At 39.0% G+C, this 19,958-nt stretch overlaps 1 protein-coding gene across 13 annotated transcripts in view; it reads right to left on the bottom strand.

Moving 5' to 3' along the window:
• The window catches only part of SYNE2 (spectrin repeat containing nuclear envelope protein 2), a 252,931-nt gene that overhangs the window by 65,010 nt on the left and 167,963 nt on the right, over positions 1-19,958 (bottom strand). For 11 of the 13 annotated variants that reach the window (XM_081313270.1, XM_081313260.1, XM_081313271.1 and 8 more), the window contains 12 exons: positions 17,719-17,835; positions 14,108-14,220; positions 13,214-13,349; positions 12,306-12,434; positions 11,429-11,581; positions 9,658-9,879; positions 8,947-9,048; positions 7,501-7,620; positions 6,236-6,436; positions 2,972-3,133; positions 2,361-2,492; positions 1,013-1,209 (listed from right to left, as the gene is read on the bottom strand). In XM_081313270.1, coding sequence (XP_081169396.1) covers positions 1,013-1,209; positions 2,361-2,492; positions 2,972-3,133; positions 6,236-6,436; positions 7,501-7,620; positions 8,947-9,048; positions 9,658-9,879; positions 11,429-11,581; positions 12,306-12,434; positions 13,214-13,349; positions 14,108-14,220; positions 17,719-17,835 — 1,784 coding nt within the window. The remainder of the gene's footprint in view (positions 1-1,012; positions 1,210-2,360; positions 2,493-2,971; positions 3,134-6,235; positions 6,437-7,500; positions 7,621-8,946; positions 9,049-9,657; positions 9,880-11,428; positions 11,582-12,305; positions 12,435-13,213; positions 13,350-14,107; positions 14,221-17,718; positions 17,836-19,958) is intronic. The other 2 variants (XM_081313269.1, XM_081313261.1) reach the window with 2 other exon arrangements.

Genomic DNA, 19,958 nt, shown 5'->3' with positions numbered 1-19,958 from the left:
AACAAATCAGGAACTAGAATCAATGTCACTGCAGGCTTCTCAAACAACCATGTTTCTGGCTGGCAACTTATAAGACAGTTAATAATCAGTAGAAATTAATGAGCATCCTGGCAGATGGAATTTGGGGGCTATATCTGGAGGAGCATAGGTTTGCTAGTCCTATATGAGAGCAATGAAAATATGAAATGTTTACCCTCTCCTCGCTCTTTAGATAACTTTGGTTACTTCTCCTCTGTTTCTTTTTTAAAGAAAAAGAAATCAACTTCCTATATGGTATCTGTTAACAAACGGAGTAACATCAAATATTCTTCTATGCCAGTTGTACCCAATCATGGACAGAAGGTCCTGGTTATGTTTATTCACCTTGATAACCTTCTGACTGGGCTATAGCTATCTGAAAGCTTCAACTGGCCCAGAATGCAACAGCATGAGTAGTTATGGGCACATCTCTCTAAGTCTATATAACACCATACTCCACAAACTGCACTGTCTTATGATAGGCTTCAGGGTATGATTCAAGGTGCTGCTTATTATTTACAAAGCTCCGGATGGCATAAGGTTAGATTACTTGAAGGATTGCCTTCTGTCAAGAACATACTCCCACAGGGAGGCCATGCTCCATATTCTTTTTTTTAAATGTTGTCATCCTATGGGACTTAGGAAATGTTCTTTTTCTGTGGTTGCCCCATTCTCTGGAATGATCCCCCCCCACAATATATGACAAGGCCTAATTCCTCTCATCTTAAGGAAAACTCTTAATACCTGGCTCTTTTCCCAAACATTAGGGGCCATCTAAGTATGAGTCTCGTTGATGTTAGGTGCTTGGTAGCCATTTTATATTTAGTATTTATTTACTGTATTGTTTATTATTATGTGGGGGTTTTTTAGAACTGGTCTACTCTTCCCAACTTGTCATTTTCAGATTTTGAACATGATTGCTAGGGAATTATGTGAATTGAGCATACCAGGTGAGGGAAGCTGACCTTCAAAAGCAAGGAAACGTAATTCCTACCTGGACAAGAGTTTGTGCAATGTCTCAAGTCTTTGTAGTTCATGGTCAACTCTTTGGGAAAAAGACAGCCACTGATGTTCTAGCTTCTCAATCTTGGATTGCAATTCAGGGCAGCTCAGAAGTTCTGTCAAATTCTTCCCTTCTTTCACTATTTGATAATATCGAGCTTGCTCCCCTTCAATGTTCTTTTTGATTTCCTAAGAAATTATATAAAATTATAAATGAAAAGTAACAGATCACATTATTACTAATTTATTTCCATTTCCACAAAAGGCAAATCTATTTATGATTCAGTGTTCATTTAATCAAATTTGGCAATCAACACATTTTTATAATTGCAATTTTATAATTCTTTGCATGAGCATTAATTGGGAAAAAATGATCTCTCCCATATCTTTCTTTATTTTATTCTATTTAGATTTTTTTTCACCTTCTCAAGAAGGAACTGTATGACACGTCCAGCCCGTGGGCCGGCAGTTTGACACCCCTGCTCTAAAGTCTAAACCACCCTACAGCCCAGTGCAGGATTATATTATTACATCAAGCTTGATCTCTGGCCATCCAGAATCAGTTCAAAAACCTCCAGCAGAGACCACCAGTTTTTATTCCACTACTGAATAGTTCCCTCCATCAAAAAAATTGTTCTAATGTCCATTTAAACCTCTTTTGTCTTGCCTTCTTTAACAACTCTGTACCATTTGCCACATGACAGCACTTCAGAAATTAAAAGACAACTCTCCAGTCTTCTCCTCTTCAGGCCAAACATATCTAACCATTCCTCCCAGCCCCTAATCATCTTGATGCTGTCCACAAGACATATTCCAGCTTGTCAACGGCCTTCTTAAATGGAACTACATGAAATGACAAAGTAAAGTTTCTAAAGACGTGTTTAGCCTTCAATTCCTTAATTACAAAATGAGGAAACATTATTCAAATATTTAGCTCTTATTTGTTGTTGTTAGCTGCGAAGTCGTGTCCGACCCATCGCGACCCTATGGACAACATTCCTCCAGGCCTTCCTGTCCTCTACCATCTTCTGGAGTCCATTTAAGCTCACGCCTACTGCTTCAGTGACTCCATCCAGCCACCTCATTCTCTGTCGTCCCCTTCTTCTATTCCCCTCGATCTTTCCCAGCATTAGGCTCTTCTCCAGTGAGTCCTTCCTTCTCATTAGGTGGCCAAAGTATTTGAGTTTTAGCTTCAGGATCTGGCCTTCTAAAGAGCAGTCAGGGTTGATCTCCTCTAGGACTGACCGGTTTGATCGCCTTATTTAGCTCTTATACTGTGTATCATTCAATAACAACTATAGTTACAATGGAAATTACAGAAGTTAAAGTAAAGTCATTACCTCAAGGAGCTGAATCCTTTCCATTGCTCTTTCTTCTGTCTCTTCCACTAAAGCCACAAAAGGCACTGTGGGCGAAAGTGCCTCCAGCTTTTGGCACAATGAAACGTAGCTTTCATCAAATGCTATCCAGTCCTGTAAGATGAAGAATGTTGTTAGTAGATCCCAAAAAAATCAGTAGTAAACATTATAAATTTATAAAATAATTTTCTTCAATCAACTTACAAATTTATACTGGCTGGGGGGGTGATGGGAGTTACGGTCTGATATATCATAAAGGTGCCAAATTGGGAAGGCTGCTGTATCCATCATAAACAAATGTATTCTATTCTTCCATTACAAATATGACCTTGAATCTCAACATGATAGATTACTTAATGGGTATACAAGTACATTTTTTTTAATTTTATCACTCATTGAGATGTAAAGAGCCCTGCTGAATCAGCTCAAAGTCTTGTGCTATAGAATATCAAACCAGTTTTGAGGTTGGATAAATTCCTAATGAATGTAATTTTTAAAAAAATTAATGTACTCGCGCTCAACCTCTGTGTTAGAAGCTGAATGGAACGGACTTGTCTGAACCTATTTCACATTGTTTCATTTTATTCTCTGACCTGTAAAAGTTTTTCCAAATGGGTTCCATGTTGAATAGCTTGTTCTTCCAAAGATTTGATCTCTTCTACCATATCCTTCCAGTATTTCTCCCTGTTTTGTAATATTGAATCTGCCATTTTTTGTACAAGAAGCATATGGCCATTCAGTTTACGGAAAAAGCTCTATGTTCAAAAAAGAAAAGGAGCATAGGTACAGATAATTATATCTGCAAAATAATTATTCAAAAAGAACACATTTGTTTTGTAAGAGCATAAATAAAGTTAAAATGTTTCTTACTTACTTACTTACTTACTTAGATTTATATACCGCCCTTTCCCGAAGGACGCAGGGCGGTTTACAGGGTATTTAAAACAAGAAATACAAAAGTTAAAAACAATTTTAAAAAATTTAAAAACAATCCCTGAAAAAAAAGTAAAAACTCCAATTAAAATTAAAATTAAAATTCTCAGCCTGGGCCAGAGAGCTTGAAGAGCCAGGTCTTCAGGTCCTGGCGGAATGAACGGAGGTCGGGGGCAGTCCTGAGATCCACGGGCAGCTGGTTCCAGAGGGCAAGCGCACCCACTGAGAAGGCCCTCCCCCTGGGTGTTATCCACCGGCAATCTTTTACTGGCGGCACCCTGAGCAGACCCTCCCTGTGGGAGCGCACAGGACGAAGGGAACTTGATGCTGGCAGCAGGTGTTCCCTCAGATATCCTGGACCCAAGCCATTTAGGGCTTTATAGGTCATCACCAGCACCTTGAATCTCACCCGGAGGGCAACCGGGAGCCAATGCAGCTCGCGGAGTAGAGGTGTTACATGGGAGTATCGGGAAACCCCCATCACAACTCACGCGGCCGCATTCTGCACCAGCTGAAGCCTCCGAGTGGTCCTCAAGGGCAGCCCCATGTAGAGAGCGTTGCAGTAGTCTAAACAGGAGGTCACGAGCGCATGAGTGACTGTGCATAGGGCATCTTGGTCCAGGTAGGGTCGCAACTGGCGCACCAGGCGAACCTGGGCAAAAGCCCCCCAGTTCACGGCTCCTATATGGTCTTCAAAATTGAGCCGGGAGTCAAGGAGGACGCCCAAGTTGCGAGCCCTATCAACGGGGGGTAACACCTCACCCCCCATCGTTAAAGGTGGAATGGTCTGGTTAACCCGTGATGCCAATATGCACAGCCACTCAGTCTTGGCAGGATTGAGACAAAGCCTGTTTCTCCCCATCCAGACCCGGACCGCCTCCAGGCAACGGGACATCACGGCGAGGGCATCGCTGGGTTGGTTTGGGGTGGAAAGAAAAAGTTGGGTATCATCAGCGTACTGATGATACCCCACCCCGAAACCACGAATGATCTCACCCAGCGGCTTCATGTAGATGTTGAACAGGAGGGGCGAGAGAACCGACCCCTGAGGAACTCCACAAACGAGAGGCCTCGGGGTGGACCTCTGCCCTCCCGTCAACACCGACTGCGAGCGGCCCAGGAGATAGGAGGAGAACCACCGTAAAACGGTGCCTCCCACTCCCAACCCCCTGAGACGCCGCAGTAGGATACCATGGTCGATGGTATCAAAAGCCACTGAGATATCTAATAGGACCAGAGGAACAACCCCTGTCCCGAGCCCGCCAGAGATCATTCACCAGCGCGACCAATGCCGTCTCCGTGCTGTGCCCCAGCCTGAAATCCGATTGGTATGGGTCCAGATAATCAGTTTCCTCCAGGAACAGAGGAAGCTGATGCGCCACCACACTCTCAACAACCTTCGCCAAAAAGCGAAGGTTGGAGACTGGATGATAATTATTTAAAACAGCCGGGTCCAGGACAGGCTTTTTGAGGAAGGGTCTCACCACCGCCTCCTTCAAGGCGGTGGGGAAGACACCCTCCTTCAAAGAAGCAGTTATTACTGCCTGGAACCAGCCTCGTGTCTCCTCCCGGGCCTCATCTTTATATGGCCGTTTCCTGCTTCATATACCCTGCTTCCCTTATCCTACTCATTGGCATATACTCAGAAGAAAATGGACACAGAAACTGAAGGATAAATTGGCCAGGGCATCTGGATAAGAGTGGAGGACATATTGGTAGAAGCATTGGACCTTATGCTACAACTGATTATTATTCGAGTAACACAGCTAAATTTAAAATCTAATTTGGAACAATGCAAGTTATTTCTCATCTTTTTAAAGAGCTTGATTTCTTTATATAATTGAATCCAAAATGAAATTTGGAGGATTTCCTTCCCATCAAACACTTAATTCTAAAAATTTTGGAGAAACACTGCTATATATATGAAAAAATCTCTTTGGATCCCAAAGATATCTTCATATTTAGTAAAGTAATCAAACTATACTTCTCTTAATATTTTAAATAGGAGGTATTTCCATATGCAACATGCGAACAATTACAGCCTTCTTAATTTGATGCAAAATAAAAGTAACTGTTTCCCCTACATTTACAGTCAACAAAATTAAGTAGGAATCAACTCATGTTTATTCAAACTTTCTCCTGGGCAGTCTATAAATTTTCATATTCATTACCAAGGCTATATTTTATTTCCAGCAGAGTAATTATAGCCCGGGATAGATGTTATATGATTACACATAACAGCAACAACCCCTCCTCTCCCTATAAAATACCTCTGCTCATTTATGATAAGATTACATTAAAAGCTCTGAGTGAAAAATAAGCATAATGTTTTCTGCTTTTCTCCCTAAGCAATGTCATCTAAGCAGTGCCAGCTTACTTTCAATACATCTGTTGTACCCTTCACCTCAAGATGAGATAAACTAGCAATCCTCCCCCAGGCAGAGATCCTATTTTGATAGTTAAATGCAATTTATTATTTTACATTCATATGAATGGTAGTACTGCAAGAGCTAATGTAATGCCACTTGACACAAGAATCACTGACTGTTGCTCTGAAGCCATCTCCTTCTAATCAATAAATGAATCAATGCATGTATGCATGCATGCCTGAACATATGATAAATTGAACATGAATCTCACTGTTGCCATGATTTTACTGGCTAGGTTCACTCTATGCTAGAGTAGGCTAAAACTATAGTTTGTGGTGGGAAATCAGTTAGAATCTTAGCAGGATGAGAGGATTGGGAGTCAACCAGAATTTGTTATAATGTGGATGACTATATAACTTTTAAATTAATAAAATCACATTAAGCCATTGTGTAGTTTATTCATTGTGTGTTTTGTGAACATATCATAGAAATCCATCAGTGATTTCCTGGTATTGAAAAATAGCTTTAAGTGTAATTTTAAGCAGAGGTCTATACCTTATGATTTTGTAAGTGTAACTCTAAATCAGAACGACTGGTAATTTTCAGCTTTGAAACACGAGCAAGTTTCCTTTTCCCAAGATCTATGAGCTCTACAGAGCCTTGTAACAAAGATTCATACTGCTGTTCATTAATGAATGAAGAACTTAGCTCCTTCTGTTTGACCCTTAGGAATGCCCAGAGGTCATCCAACACCTCCTAGAAATTAAATGAAATTCTGTTTAGTATAATTTACGAGACAGTTGTAATACAGAGAAATTTATGGCATCATAAATCAATAGTCTTCAAGATACTGCAAAGTACTAATATTATTACCCTTCTAGAATATGTTTTTATGCTATAAGGCTGACCAGAAATCAGAGTTTAACTGCATATTTTGACAAATATACATTATAAAATCTACAACTTTTGATTGGCTAAGCCAAACATATTTCCAAATTCATTCTTCTCTTGATGCAGGGCTATATTTATGTATCTATATTATATCTTCCCATCAAAATACAATGTCCATCTGGGCCTCACTGAACTGGCTGATTTGCCTCCAAAATAATCAATTAATTAGATCACCCCAGAGTTTAAATAGACCCATTAGTTATTTGCTTTCTGAGAAAAGCTGCTATATTTTACATTCTAATTCAGAGGCAGCAATCTATGGCTCATGGGACAGACATTGCTGCTACCCAAAATCATCTAGGCCAAGATCCCCCCAAAATATATGTTTATCTGGCACATGAGAGAGACAAAGCACATGGTGTCTCTTTGGGTGACCATTTATCAGTCACCTCAATGGAGGAAGAGAAATAAGTCCTTTGGAAATGCTGGCAGTGGCATGGCCTCTGGCCCTGTGTAGAAGGAAGTTGCCAACTTCTATATGCTGTTCTATATGCTATCATATATTTCCTCATCCTCATTTCTAGTAATTCTATTTTATGCCCTTGTCTTTGCCCCCAATTAAACCTCAATCTCAAAATGCTGGGATGAGTTACATTTCATTTTGTTCAGTTTGTATATCCATTTGTTATTCAGAATAACAGAGTTGGAAGGGCCTTGGAGGTCTTCTAGTCCAACCCCCTGCTCAGGCAGGAAATCCTATACCATTTCAAACAAATGGTTGTCCAATCTCTTCTTAAAAGCTTCCATGCATTCACAACTTCTGGAGGCAGGTTGTTCTAGATTAATTGTTCTGTCACGAAATTAGTTAGTTCTAGGTTGCTTCTCTCCTTGACTAGTTTTCATCTATTCCATCCATTCAGCATGTTTACCTCTAGTTTGTACACATCATGGGTTATGGCAACTGGCAACTGAACTCTTTCTCCATGATCTCTTAGTTTAGCTGCCTGTGTCTCAAAATTTTGCAGTTCCAATTCAAAGACATCTGCCTGCTGAATGAGATATAAAATTATTCAGAATTAGGCTAGTCTTTTTAATAATATTGATATTTCTGAGGCAGAGGAAATATCTGACAATTTTCATATGTATTTATAAAATAACAGAATAAAACCACTTGTTAAATAGAAAAAGTGACTGGTCTAACTAAAAAAAATGTACATTCCAAACAAATTGGCATAATTGGAGTTAGGATTTGTTTATCTCATGGAACATTATAACAATGATTTACAAATGAGACCTGCAAATAAGTGTTACAGTACAGAATGCAGTTACTTGACATTGTAGCTAATTGTGTTCTCTTCTAAAATAGTCAAGTTTATTCTTCCAAACAATCACAACACTTTGTGACCAATGAATGTACTCAATTTTCTGTGAATTGTTGGGTGGGAGATAAATTAATAGCCACTTAGGGTTTTCCCTTAATTTTTTGCACTTCTGCAGACTTTGCAATACCTCCAAGAATGCTTAGAATAGATCATCCTTCTCATGACTATAATCTTATTGGCACTAGTCATCTGACTTGATTATCAGAAACTGTCAATTGTAGCTTAAAAACTTGAAACCTCTTTATCGTTCTAATGAAAATTTGGGGTAAACTAGATTTTACAGCATAGGAAAAAAATGACATTAGATTCCCTTTCTCTTCTGTAACATGAAATACAAGTTGCATATACCCTGGTAGTAAATAATATAGAAGGGATGGCAGGCAAATGCAGAAAATAATAATGTAAGATTAAGTTTTAGATATATTTTACTGGAAATTCTAAAGAAAGAAGATATTATATGCCTGATCTGATTCTATGTCAGCATACATTAATATTGGGAAAGCTACAGTAAATAAGCAATTATACCTTCATCAGGATACCATAGGCTCTGGCAGTGTAACACAGGGCGATAGGTAACTTTTTAGGGGTGAGGATTTTAGCATTCACTGACATTTTAAGATTGCTCAACATTTTTTTTTACAGATGTAGCAACTTAAATCCAAATTTAAAAACTTAAAAAGCCAAGTACCAAGTTAATATGATATACTTTATTTAATAGACTATCTAATATCCAATTAGATATCTTCAGCAATTCCATAAGCATAATGGAAATGTGTTATAAACTAGCAAATCAGTTAGCTGTAAATAACATTAATTAGCACCATTAAAGATTACTGACAGAAGTAAGACAAACATTTAGTAATAAATAAATATACAAATAATTCACAGTTAGAAACAATATTTGATTTGGGGGAAATCAAAAGCAAAATAGAAGAATTTAGTTAAAATGCTGGGTACTTAATTACACCTAATTTTCATGTCTCATTTAATTACCTGGAATTGCTTCGAAATATTGTGCCCACTCATTTCACTGAAAAACTGCTGCAATGAGGATTTTTTCTCAATCAATGCATCATACAAGTGCCTGATTTCATTCTGTGACAAGAAACAAAAAAAATCAATGTAAATCCAGAAATGCATTATGCAAAATTAAGAGATAATGAAACTGCAATTCAAATGGCTTGTTTAATCAGTATCATTCTTTATGTATATTCATTTGGAGAGGTGGAGAAAAAGAGATTTTTTTTATAAGTGGAGAGTATTAGAATTACACTCTCAGTGTATTTCAGTTTTGTAATCATAAATTGCTTCTCATTATGAAGATCAAAGATTAAATCATCTGTAAAGTTTGCAAGCATAGGTCTTATCTCAGATAAACTTCTTTGTGGGTAGAAGCTTTATGTGAGTAATGCATATACCTGAATGCATACTGTATGTAGGAAATTGTGCTCCTGTGGGATGTCCATGCAAGACTACAATACAAAGATTATGCTTATGACTGTAAAACAGGACTACTATATCTAGGTTGCAAAACTCTATGGAATAATTGGAGGCTAGAGATTAGAGTTTTCTGTAAATTTGATCACATGTGAATTGATATGAGATCACTAGCATTTCAATTGGAAAAGGATGAAGCATGTTTTTTGGTGAGCACCCACATTAATAGATTTTAAAGATTGAAATGAAAACTTAACCCTGTGATACCTGATAATTGATGTAATGGTCCATTTCAGTTTTCATAGACTCGCTTCTAGAAGCAGCAGCTGTTTGGGTCAATTGGAGCCATGCTTGCAAGTTACTAAAACACTGGGAGAATCTCTCAGAATTTCCACCCGCAGAGGTGATGGACTTCAGAAGATCGTCCTTTTTATCACCAATATCTGTATACAGCTTCTGTAGTTCTGCAGAGAGAGTCTGAAACAGATTCTAGGTAAGATAGGCGAGTAAATAAGGTTTTTCTAGAAACCATCAACATTCGTTTCTTTCAAGAGAGAAGTTTCAATATTAGCATGAGACTTTCATATATCTCTCACCCTCTGGAGAAAATATTCCATGGTGTTCTCCTTGGACATCATTGACATGTTCTTGAAGTTGCAAATAGGCTACAGGGATCTGCACTGATTGCCAGATGTTTACCAGGTAAAGTTTAAGGTAGTGGTGTATACATTAAAGTCCTCAGTAACTGAGTTTAATATCTAAAAGAGCAATTGTTATAAACTGTATGGTTGTTAACATACACAAGAGTAGCTCTTTTGTATATACCTTGATAGTTAGAAACTCATTTTTCTGAAACAGGAAATGGCCTTCTCCTGCACTGCCCCTTAGCTATGGAACACAAAATTGTGTTTAACCCCTGCTTCCTCAACATTTAGAATGATGCATTTCTTTCACCAGGATTTCAAGATACTAAGCATATTTAGTATCAATTTGCAGTTAATGTATTTTTAACTTTCTATACTGGTTTTTTGTTTGTAAATTCTATTAGCTGCTTGAGCATTTTCTGCTTCAAATAGAAAAACAACTAGTCATTTTTTTTGGTGTTTATCTCTACAATATCCTGATTTCTCCTACTTTTTTGCCCTTTGAAAACAAGGAGGAACATGTAAATAGAACTAAAATTGTATAAACCTATTGTAGTTCAGATACTACAAAAATTTTGCATGCTGTGAAGCTGGAGTAGATAGTCCAGGTCAACTGACAGATTTTCAGTATCATAAAAGTCCTAAACCATGTGCATTAAACCTTTGCTAGGCTTAAACTATTATAAAATTGAAAACCTTATTGCCACAACCCAAATCATGAAGAATTTCAGCTTGATATCCTCTGAAAATACAATTGTGTCATTTGCACACATCCCATGGCCCATGAAAGCAGCAGCAAAGACCCCCCAGAGTGTGGGTGTCCACTTTTGTTTGGAAAGAAATGTACACTTCATCACATTCATTCCAATACTTGGGAGTCAATCTGAGCAGATGGCTATGGAGGAAACCAAGAAAAATTGCTGCTTCTCACCCACTGCTTCATGAGCCAAGAACTGCATCAACAAATTTAAAGAAATGCATAATTGGAAGAATAATTATATTTCAATCCAATCCTATTAGTTCCATAAATATAAATTAGATGGTATTAAAATGAAAACTGATCCCCATTTTAAACTTCTGAGATGTTCTCCAATTTTTAAATCATATCTGTACAATTTTAGTGGCTAAAAATTTGCATTTCCTCTTTTTAAATATCCAAACTTTGTTAAACTTTTAAGATTTGTGGAGTTCAACTTCAGAATTCTCCAGCCAGCATGGCTGGCTAAGGAATTCTGGCTGTTGAAGTCCAAGATTTTAAAGCTGCCAATAATAAATAAATGCTGGCATTCTCAGGAAAGATCTACATCTAATGCCATCATATGCAAAAAATATAAATATAAAACATACAATGCTTTGGGCCTCATGAAATCATCGATTTTTCCATTTGTACTGACCTCATAAAGCACTTGCTGTACAGGAGCTTCTTCACTGGAGAGTACACAGGTGCCCAACATCTGCTCCATATTGTTCAGGCAGCGGCTGATTGCCAGAAACAACTCAAAGAGTTTCCCATCCAGACTGAATGCATTTTCTCCTGTTTCATTTTCCTAGAAAATGGGAAGATACATATTTTCAATTCCCTCTCATGGTCTTCCTGTTTATTTGGAAGAAGCGTATGAACCAGTGTAAATATATTTATACCGGTATTGCAGAAGATATATCTGTGGCTTATTATTTCTATCCATTAAGAAAACAGGAGGAAGTTTATGGCAAATTAGATTGATCATTTGTCCTTCTATCTCAATGCTGCCTCCACTAACTGATAATCAAAAATGTGAAGATGTAAAGAAAGGCCCTGTATGTTGGCCATTACAAGTAACTTGAAAGTGATCTCTGGGAGGATCTGATGTACAGAGACATGGAATCTGTATTTTATTCATAGTTACATAAAAGCAGTCCTATTACTACATCCAAAACTTTTCACCCTTAAATGAGAAATTGAACTTTCCAAAATCCTGGCCTGAAGTCCGTTGTTTAATATTTACACTGCAAACATATGCAGAAGAGAACCATTTTTTAGAACAAAGTTATGAGTCTGGAAAATATTGACTGCTTATTCCAAATTGCTTTATGATACAGTCATTTTATGGGGATGGCTCCCTCGGTAAGAAACAGAGATGAGCACTGCCCCCCTAGAGTTGGACATGACTGGACAAGGGAAGCCTTTACTTTTAACTGGATTGAGAGTAGATATTTCATGATGCTAAAACTGGAATCCTATGCAACCACCCTGGTGGCTACTTATTTAACTCAGAGAAATGCCTTTAGTACCTGTATTTGAGTAGAAGCTTCCTGGGTTAGGTTGTCAAGCTGCACTGTGTATGTTTTTAGCTCCTCAATGGTTGGAGTTCTCACACTTGATGTAGCACCCAGGGGCAGAATATTTATTTTGGTAGATATCTAATATTTGGAAAAATAAAACATGTTTAGACAAGTACACCAGGTTAAACCCATGGTGATATACAGGTAGTATCGGATTTCTCCACACACACACACAGGTAGTCCTCGACCATTTGTTTAGTGACCATTTGAAGTTATAATGGCACTTTATAAAGTGATGTCTGACCTGACCTTACACATGTGACCTATGTCTTTCTTGTTCTCACATGCTGAAATTTTGGACCTTTGGTATGTACTTAGTCGCAGCATCCAGGGATCATGTGATCATCATTTGTGACTTTCCGAGCCAGCTTCCAACAAACAAAATCAATGGGGAAAGCTGGATTTGCTTAGCAACCATGTGATTCATTTAACAACTGCAGTCATTCTTTTAATAATTGTGGCAAAACAAGTCATAAAATCATGAATGATTCACTTAACAACTGTAGTTGCTTAACAACAGCAATTCTGGTCCCCAACTGTGGTGATAAGTCAAGATTACTGTATAATGTTATTTCAAAAAAATAAAAACAAGTATAATTTAAAGCTAGATTATTGTCATAGATCCACTCAAACAGCAGGCTTTAAATCTTCTGACAATAGAAACTCTGGCATCGGTTGCATTCATAAAAAGTATGCTGTAGTACATAGATGGATTGTGGTTGTCACCTATATTGTTGCCATATGGGACAATACCTGTATGGCTCCATTACATTTGCATTTAACACCTGAAGATGCCTATGTGGTGCTTTGTATATTTTTGACCTGCAAGAGAGTAAGAATAAAGGTTATATACTAACCTGAAGTTCTTCCAATTGACAGTGAGGAGCATTCTTCTTGAGTAGCAGTTCTTCTTGTAAGTATTGCCACTTATCACCCGTTTGGTCCTTTGGAGTCAATCCAAGGGGCTCATTTCCTGAGCTGACTGTCTCATTCCTAGATATACCCATTATTAGTACACAAATATAGTGAAGCAAAGGCAATATAAGAATGTGCAGAACATAAATCCAGGATCATACCAAAGAAATAACTATACCAGCATCCTGCTTCTAATACAGATACAGAGATGAAATGAAGAAATGGGGTTTATATGATTGCCACTGAAAACTGAAATTTCAGGTTCCCGCCATTTTCCCAGCAATATGCTAAGATTATATTATGACGTATTATGCTATCACATAGGCTGTCAGTTTATTACTGTAGTTGGGGGAAAAAGAAAGTAGCAGATGCTGCTATGAGCAGAAGCCATTATGATTCTAATATAAGTTTATTAAATGCAGGATAGAAAACTTTGGTTCCTCCAGATATTTTGGAGTAAAATTCTTTCAGCCCTTTATCAATGGCTACACTGGTTAGGTCTAACAGGAAGTGAAATCCAAATAACTGGAGGATAGTTGGTTACTTATCTTTGTAATAATGAAGAGATAAAAAGTAAAAAAAAGTTTCAACTATCTCCTCTTTCAGCCCACTCTGCTCTATATTATATTTGATTCACTTGAATTGAGCTTGCCTATGGTGATATTTTCTCAGCAATAGCATGGAAGGCACTGTCTTCTTGCAAGATATTTTTAAACTTTTTTAATTTTGTCTGCAGACTTGGGATTCCCTAATGGCCTCCCAGTCAACTATTAACAAGGTCCAATCATGCTTAGTTTTTGAAATCAGCCAAAGGGGCTAGGTGCTGTCAACTATACCTTGTTTGTAGTTCCAGAACTGTATTGGGCCTAGGGTGAGGCTGGATTTTCTCCATGTACACTTCTAGGAAGCCAATGAGATTATTTTGCTCAGACAGCTTTAGCAGCAGTTCCTTCAGGAGAAATAAAAACAAACTTAGGAAAACTGAAATGCAAGAAGTAGGAGTTTGCCAACAAATATGCTTTACACCATTTCATCATACAATTGCCAGATGCTCTAAGAATCAAATTGGAAAACTGCAAATTCAGATGTTGATTTATTATTTATGGCTTTTCTGACATCAACATTCAGAAGACCAAATTGCAAGAAACTGAAAGTGAGGTTTTCTTATTTCATCCCAGAAGAGCTAAGGAAAGGAGGTGGCCCTAGAGCACTCGTGTCAAACTCGATCGCGTCTCGCGACATATCGTGATGTTTTTTTTGCCTTTGTGGAGCTGGGGTAGGCGTGGCCTGCACGTGACGCATGTGGCCCATGGGCCGCCAGTTTGACACTCCTGCCCTAGAGGATTAATCCCACCACATTATGTAATTAAATTTATTCAATTTGGTATGGCTGTCTATCCTAGAAGACTCTAGGTGGCTTACAAAATATAATACACATACATCAGTAAGACAGTTAAAACATCTAGTTGTGCACTACTTCCTCAGTTCAGCAACCAGCTTAAGCTTCTGTTTTAACAGATGGCTAGTTTTATCCTATGAGATAACCAGCGTTAAACAAACATATTGCTTGGTTAAAATCTGCCTTCTGCCCATCACCCAATTTGTATTATTCTTGAGCCTGTTCTAACTGGCTTGCTTCCAAGGTGCTGTGCCAGGGACCAGAGGTTAGATCATAAAAGACAATAGGACAATTCCTTCTCCCTGAATGTTGGCTTGAGGTACAAAATAAATTCAGTATAGCTGAAGTCCACAACCAACAAGCTTTTGTGTGAGGTCTTTTTCAAGAGCAAAAACAGAACATAAAGAGAGACATTTACATTTCACTTTCATCATGCAATATTCATCTGCTTAAAAAAGAGAAAAACAATGCTCATAAGGAGGTTGTGTGCTTTTTTCAAGGAAGCGAGCCAAACTAGGATAATTGGAAAGAAATTATTGAATCTTCATCCTCAAGTAAACCCAGGAAAGAAACTCTTTGTTGTCCCTAATTCTTCAATAAAAAGGATAGCATTTAGGAAGGTTAATACAGTAGCCTTTCTGTTATTATTCACTTTTTAAACTTAAGCTTTACAAAACATTATCAACGTATTCAATTTCAATTTGTTCAGTTCAGTCACTGCCCAACTTCAAACTGACTAATAAAACCAAGCAAAATAAAAAACACAATTTAATAAAGTTATGAAGACAAAAGAAATAAGGAACAAGAACAAATAATGAGTCTAACTAATAACAACACCACAGCCAAGTAGTTTTCAAGAGCAGCCTCATATACAAAGCATTGCAATAGTGGAGCTGTGACTAGGTGACTAGTCTGAAGGGCCCTCAGGTCTAGGAAAGGATATAACTGGCACACCAGATGAAGCTGTGCAAATACTTTCCTGGCCACAGCTGCCAGGTGCTCATTAAGCAGGAGCTGTGAGTCCAGGAAGAACCCAAATTGTGCACCATCCTTGAATAGGAAAGTGCCACCTCATCCAAAGTCAAACATGAACTATCCTCAGATCTGGGTGGTTCAAATACTCTCAGCCACTCTGGTAGGATTGAATCAGAGATGATACCTCTCCTAGCATGTTGTTAAACAAGGCAAGAGAGTTTATTAAGCCCTGCAATACCCCACAGAGGGCCTACGAAGGCCCTACCAGCCAACATTGACTGGAAGCAATCTTAAAGGAAAGAATGGAACCATCATAAAATGATCTACTGGCTCCCAATCTCTCAAGTGTGTCCAGAGGGGCACAGTGACTGATAGTATGAAAAACCACTGAGAAACCAACAAGCACAATGATGAATGTATTATCTCTATCCCTACTACACCACAAGTAATATTTTTTTCTGATATTTTCAGGCACAGCATTACTTAGCACACAATAATTCACATGCTAGAAAGGGTAAGAGAAAGCTATTTTTCAATGCGTAGTCTGCATCTTGCTTTTGTATTCTGCCTAAGGCTGCAATGGGCATAGTTTGGTGACATTGTGATTTCCCCAGAATTTGCAGAGTCACTATCATCAGACTTGCATTTTGGTGGAGTTGGGACAGTGAACTTAAGGAGTGAAAACAATCCTTTGCAAGGTTAAAAGATACCCAACATTTTGACCATCTATGAACCAGAAATCAATTGCTAGAGGACCAGATATAGTGAATAGGCTGTTCTATCAGAAATGGATTTGGGGTTCTTTGGTCCATGGAAAATTGCCATCTTTGGTCTTGGATGGGATGGCACTGGCCCAGAAAGACCTAGTGCTTAATCTGGGGGGGGTTCTCCTGGATACAAGGTGCAGGTGGCAATTGTGGCCAGGAGGATCTTTGTGCATCAGTGCATTGTGCACTAGTTACGCCCTTTTCTGCTCGCAGTCAGTCACGCCCTAATCATTTCCCATCTTGCAATGCGCTCTACATGGGGCTGCCTTTGAAAAGTATTCAGAACCTCCAGTTCAGGGGTCTTCAAACCTGGCCCTTTTATGACTTGAGGACTTCAACTCCCAGAATTCCTCAGCCAGTCACGCCAAGTTTGAAGGGCCAAGTTTGAAGACCCCTGCTCCAGTTAGTTCAAAATGCAGCAACCCACAGAGTTCTGTCAGAACCAGTTATGCATATGTGTTACCTCTCCTGCGGGACTGCGTTGGCTGTTGATTTGCTTCTGAGTACAATTCAAGATCCTGGTGGTTACCATTAAAGCTCTACATCATACATGTCAAACACAAGGCCCGGGGGCCAGATCCGGCCCGTAAAGTGGTTTCATGCGGCCCGCGAAGCCATCCTGGAAACAGTGAGGGAACAGCCCCCACTGCCTTGGCCCTGGCCCAGAGACCCTCCTTCTGCCAGAGACCCTCAGATCTGTCCTACTCCTGCCCAGGCCCCCAAAGGCACCCTTGATGCGAATGATGTAGAGCTGGCCACGCCCCCCAGTAGGCTATACGTACTGTAGCCACGCCCACCCAGTAGGCCACACCCACCCTGGCCATACCCACCCAGCCCCCTGAGGGCAACTGCAATGCTGATGCGGCCCTCAATGAAATTGAGTTTGACACCCCTGCTCTACATGGTTTAGGACCAGGTTAACTGAAAAGAATGTTGCGGGTCCCCTATTCTAAGGAGATATATCTGACAGGAATCAGAAGAAGAGCCTTCTCTGTTGTGGCTCCCTCTTTTGGAACATCAGCCCAGTGGAGATTAGATTGGCCCCCAGGGTGACATTCTTTGCCAACGGCCACAGAAACCTAGAGTGGGATGGAGCCCATCAAGTTGCTTATCTGATTTTGTCGCCATTGTTTTTTCTGTTTGTATATTGGGTTTTTAGTTTTTTGTAAGCTGCCCACAGTCAGAGTGAGTGGGCTGCCATGTAAGTTCTCATAAACAAACAAACGAATAAACAAAACAAAAGGCCTTGGACAGTGAAATGGATGGCATATAAATTTAATAAATAAGTAAGTAAAGGAAAAATTACCTGTTGATGCTGAGAACCTTTTGGAGGTCTCTCTGAGGTCACATTTGGAAACGAATTAGAGGAATCCAAATGAAGTGGCTGTGGGAAGTTGACAGAGCTCTTTTCAATAGTGCTCATCTTTAAAGAGAAAGAGTACCATTTTTTTTAGAAAAAATGTAAAGAGAACATGCATGTACTTTAAATTTTCTCATGCTATTTTTTTTAAACCAAGTAGAACCATCACAGTAAAATTACACATGTAAGAATCTTTCTCCGATGAAAATATGCACAGAAAGAATCACCAGAAAGGACTAGGAAACAGAAGCAGGAGGTTCTCAATCATTCCTCATCTTACTACTTCTCCCTGTAGCTTTCCTACTCCTGTCGCTTTCCTCTCAGAACGGCAAGAAGGCTGGCCAAGATAGACAGATGGAGAGTAGGGAAAGGATAACAGGCAAAAAGCAACTACTGTGGAAAGGACCTCATGCTGCTTACTACCCACGGCTTCTCTCCTTTAAATTCCTATCCTTGTATTCATGTTATCCACCAAATCTGGTTGTAGACAGTATGTTAGAATTAGAAGCTGCCATAGACTGAGTCAGAGTTCTGATCCACCGAGTCCAATGCTGTTGACAGTGACTGACAGGAGTTCTCAAGAGTTTCAGGCAGGACTTCTCACTTTCTGGAAATACATGAATTGAATCTGGGATCTTCATGCCCACCACTGTGGACTATGCTTGAGCCCGACTTTTATTATGTACACAAATAAGGTTGGGCAACTATCTTCAATCAAATCTGGAACTCTCTAGCAGCCTATAGTGATGACAGAAAAGTGAAACAATCTTTTTATTCATCATTATCAACTTTCTTCTTCTGAGGTGGCTTGGAGGCCAGGTGAAGATGCTCCAGTTTCATTATCACAGTCCACAGCGCTCATTTATTCATCCCTGCTGCTGCAACCAAGTTCTCTCCGTCTCTTTTCCCATCCCCCCAGGAGCAAAGGAGACTCTGCATGAAGCAATCCCGGAGGACTTTCATGCAGCTTTTCAAAAACGGTTTTCAAAAGAGTTTTAATAATTGTTGCTATTCTTGCCCCAAATACATTATCACCAAGGCCACGTCATCTCTAAGCACAAGGTTTCTTTCTTTTTCTTTTTTTTTTGGCAGAGAACTAAGTCCAATTATGGGCACTTATGAACAGACAATCATAAGGAACCAGGGAGTTAGCCCCAATGGCAGAGAGCTAATATTCCATTTATACTCTCTCTGACTCAGTGCTATTGTTCCTTATTAAGAAAAGGCCTTTTTTCAGTCAGAATACATCTGTACCATACACGTAAACCAGTCTGAAGCTGCTTTTAAAGAGCTGGGATTATTGTGATTTTTCTTAATGATTAGCAAAATAATTATGAGAATATAGATCCTTAGGCTAACAAAACAATGCCAGCTACAGAAAAGGGAAGATATCAGCAGATCTGGGGAAAAATACAACATCTGGAGAAAATGAGTGAATGAATGAATATGTGTATAATGTTTGTACTGGTTTTAATTGATCTTATGATTATTCATCACCCAAAATCACTGTTTAGATGAATGGCTATAGAAATTGTTCAAACAAATACGTAACTAAAATATTCAATGTTGCAATCTTTTGCAATATTGTAAACTTTGTGAATGCTATCTAACCCATCTGTATACCAAGATATGGTTTACCTTTGGATGCCACATACTGGAAACAAACTAAAGGGAAAGAATCACAATACAGGAAAGGATTGCTACTGATAATGAGCTATTTTGTTATCGATGTGCCTGAGGTTGTTCAAGAAAGGCAACTGTTATGTTTTCCCCACCTACATACCTAGGAATGGATGTGTGTGTGTGTGTGTGTGTGTGTATGTATATGTATATGTATATATGCAGTGCTTTTTTTGTATAAGAAAAAGGTGCTGGAACTCACACATGTCATACAACCCGCCTTGCCTATCCTACAAGGTTCCATCCAAAAAAGGTGCCGGAACTCCGTTCTGAGCGTTCTATGAGAAAAAAAGCCGTGTGTGTGTGTGTGTGTATGTATATAAAAATGCTTCTCAGCTAAATAACAATGCATGATTTTCTGACTAACAGACATAATATTAAGTAGAGCTGAGGAGGCAAGTAATTGTAACACATGCATCCCCACAGGCGAGCTCTTCCCCAACCTAGGGCCCTGTAAATATGTTGCGAATTCAGGGAACTGTGATCCCAGAGTAGATGCATACAAG

This window comes from Vipera berus (assembly GCF_964194415.1).
Source record: "Vipera berus genome assembly, chromosome: 1".
Classification (NCBI taxonomy): Eukaryota; Metazoa; Chordata; class Lepidosauria; order Squamata; family Viperidae; genus Vipera; species Vipera berus.
The sequence above is the reverse complement of the archived record's forward strand: the minus strand, read 5'-3'. Positions and strand labels throughout refer to the sequence as shown.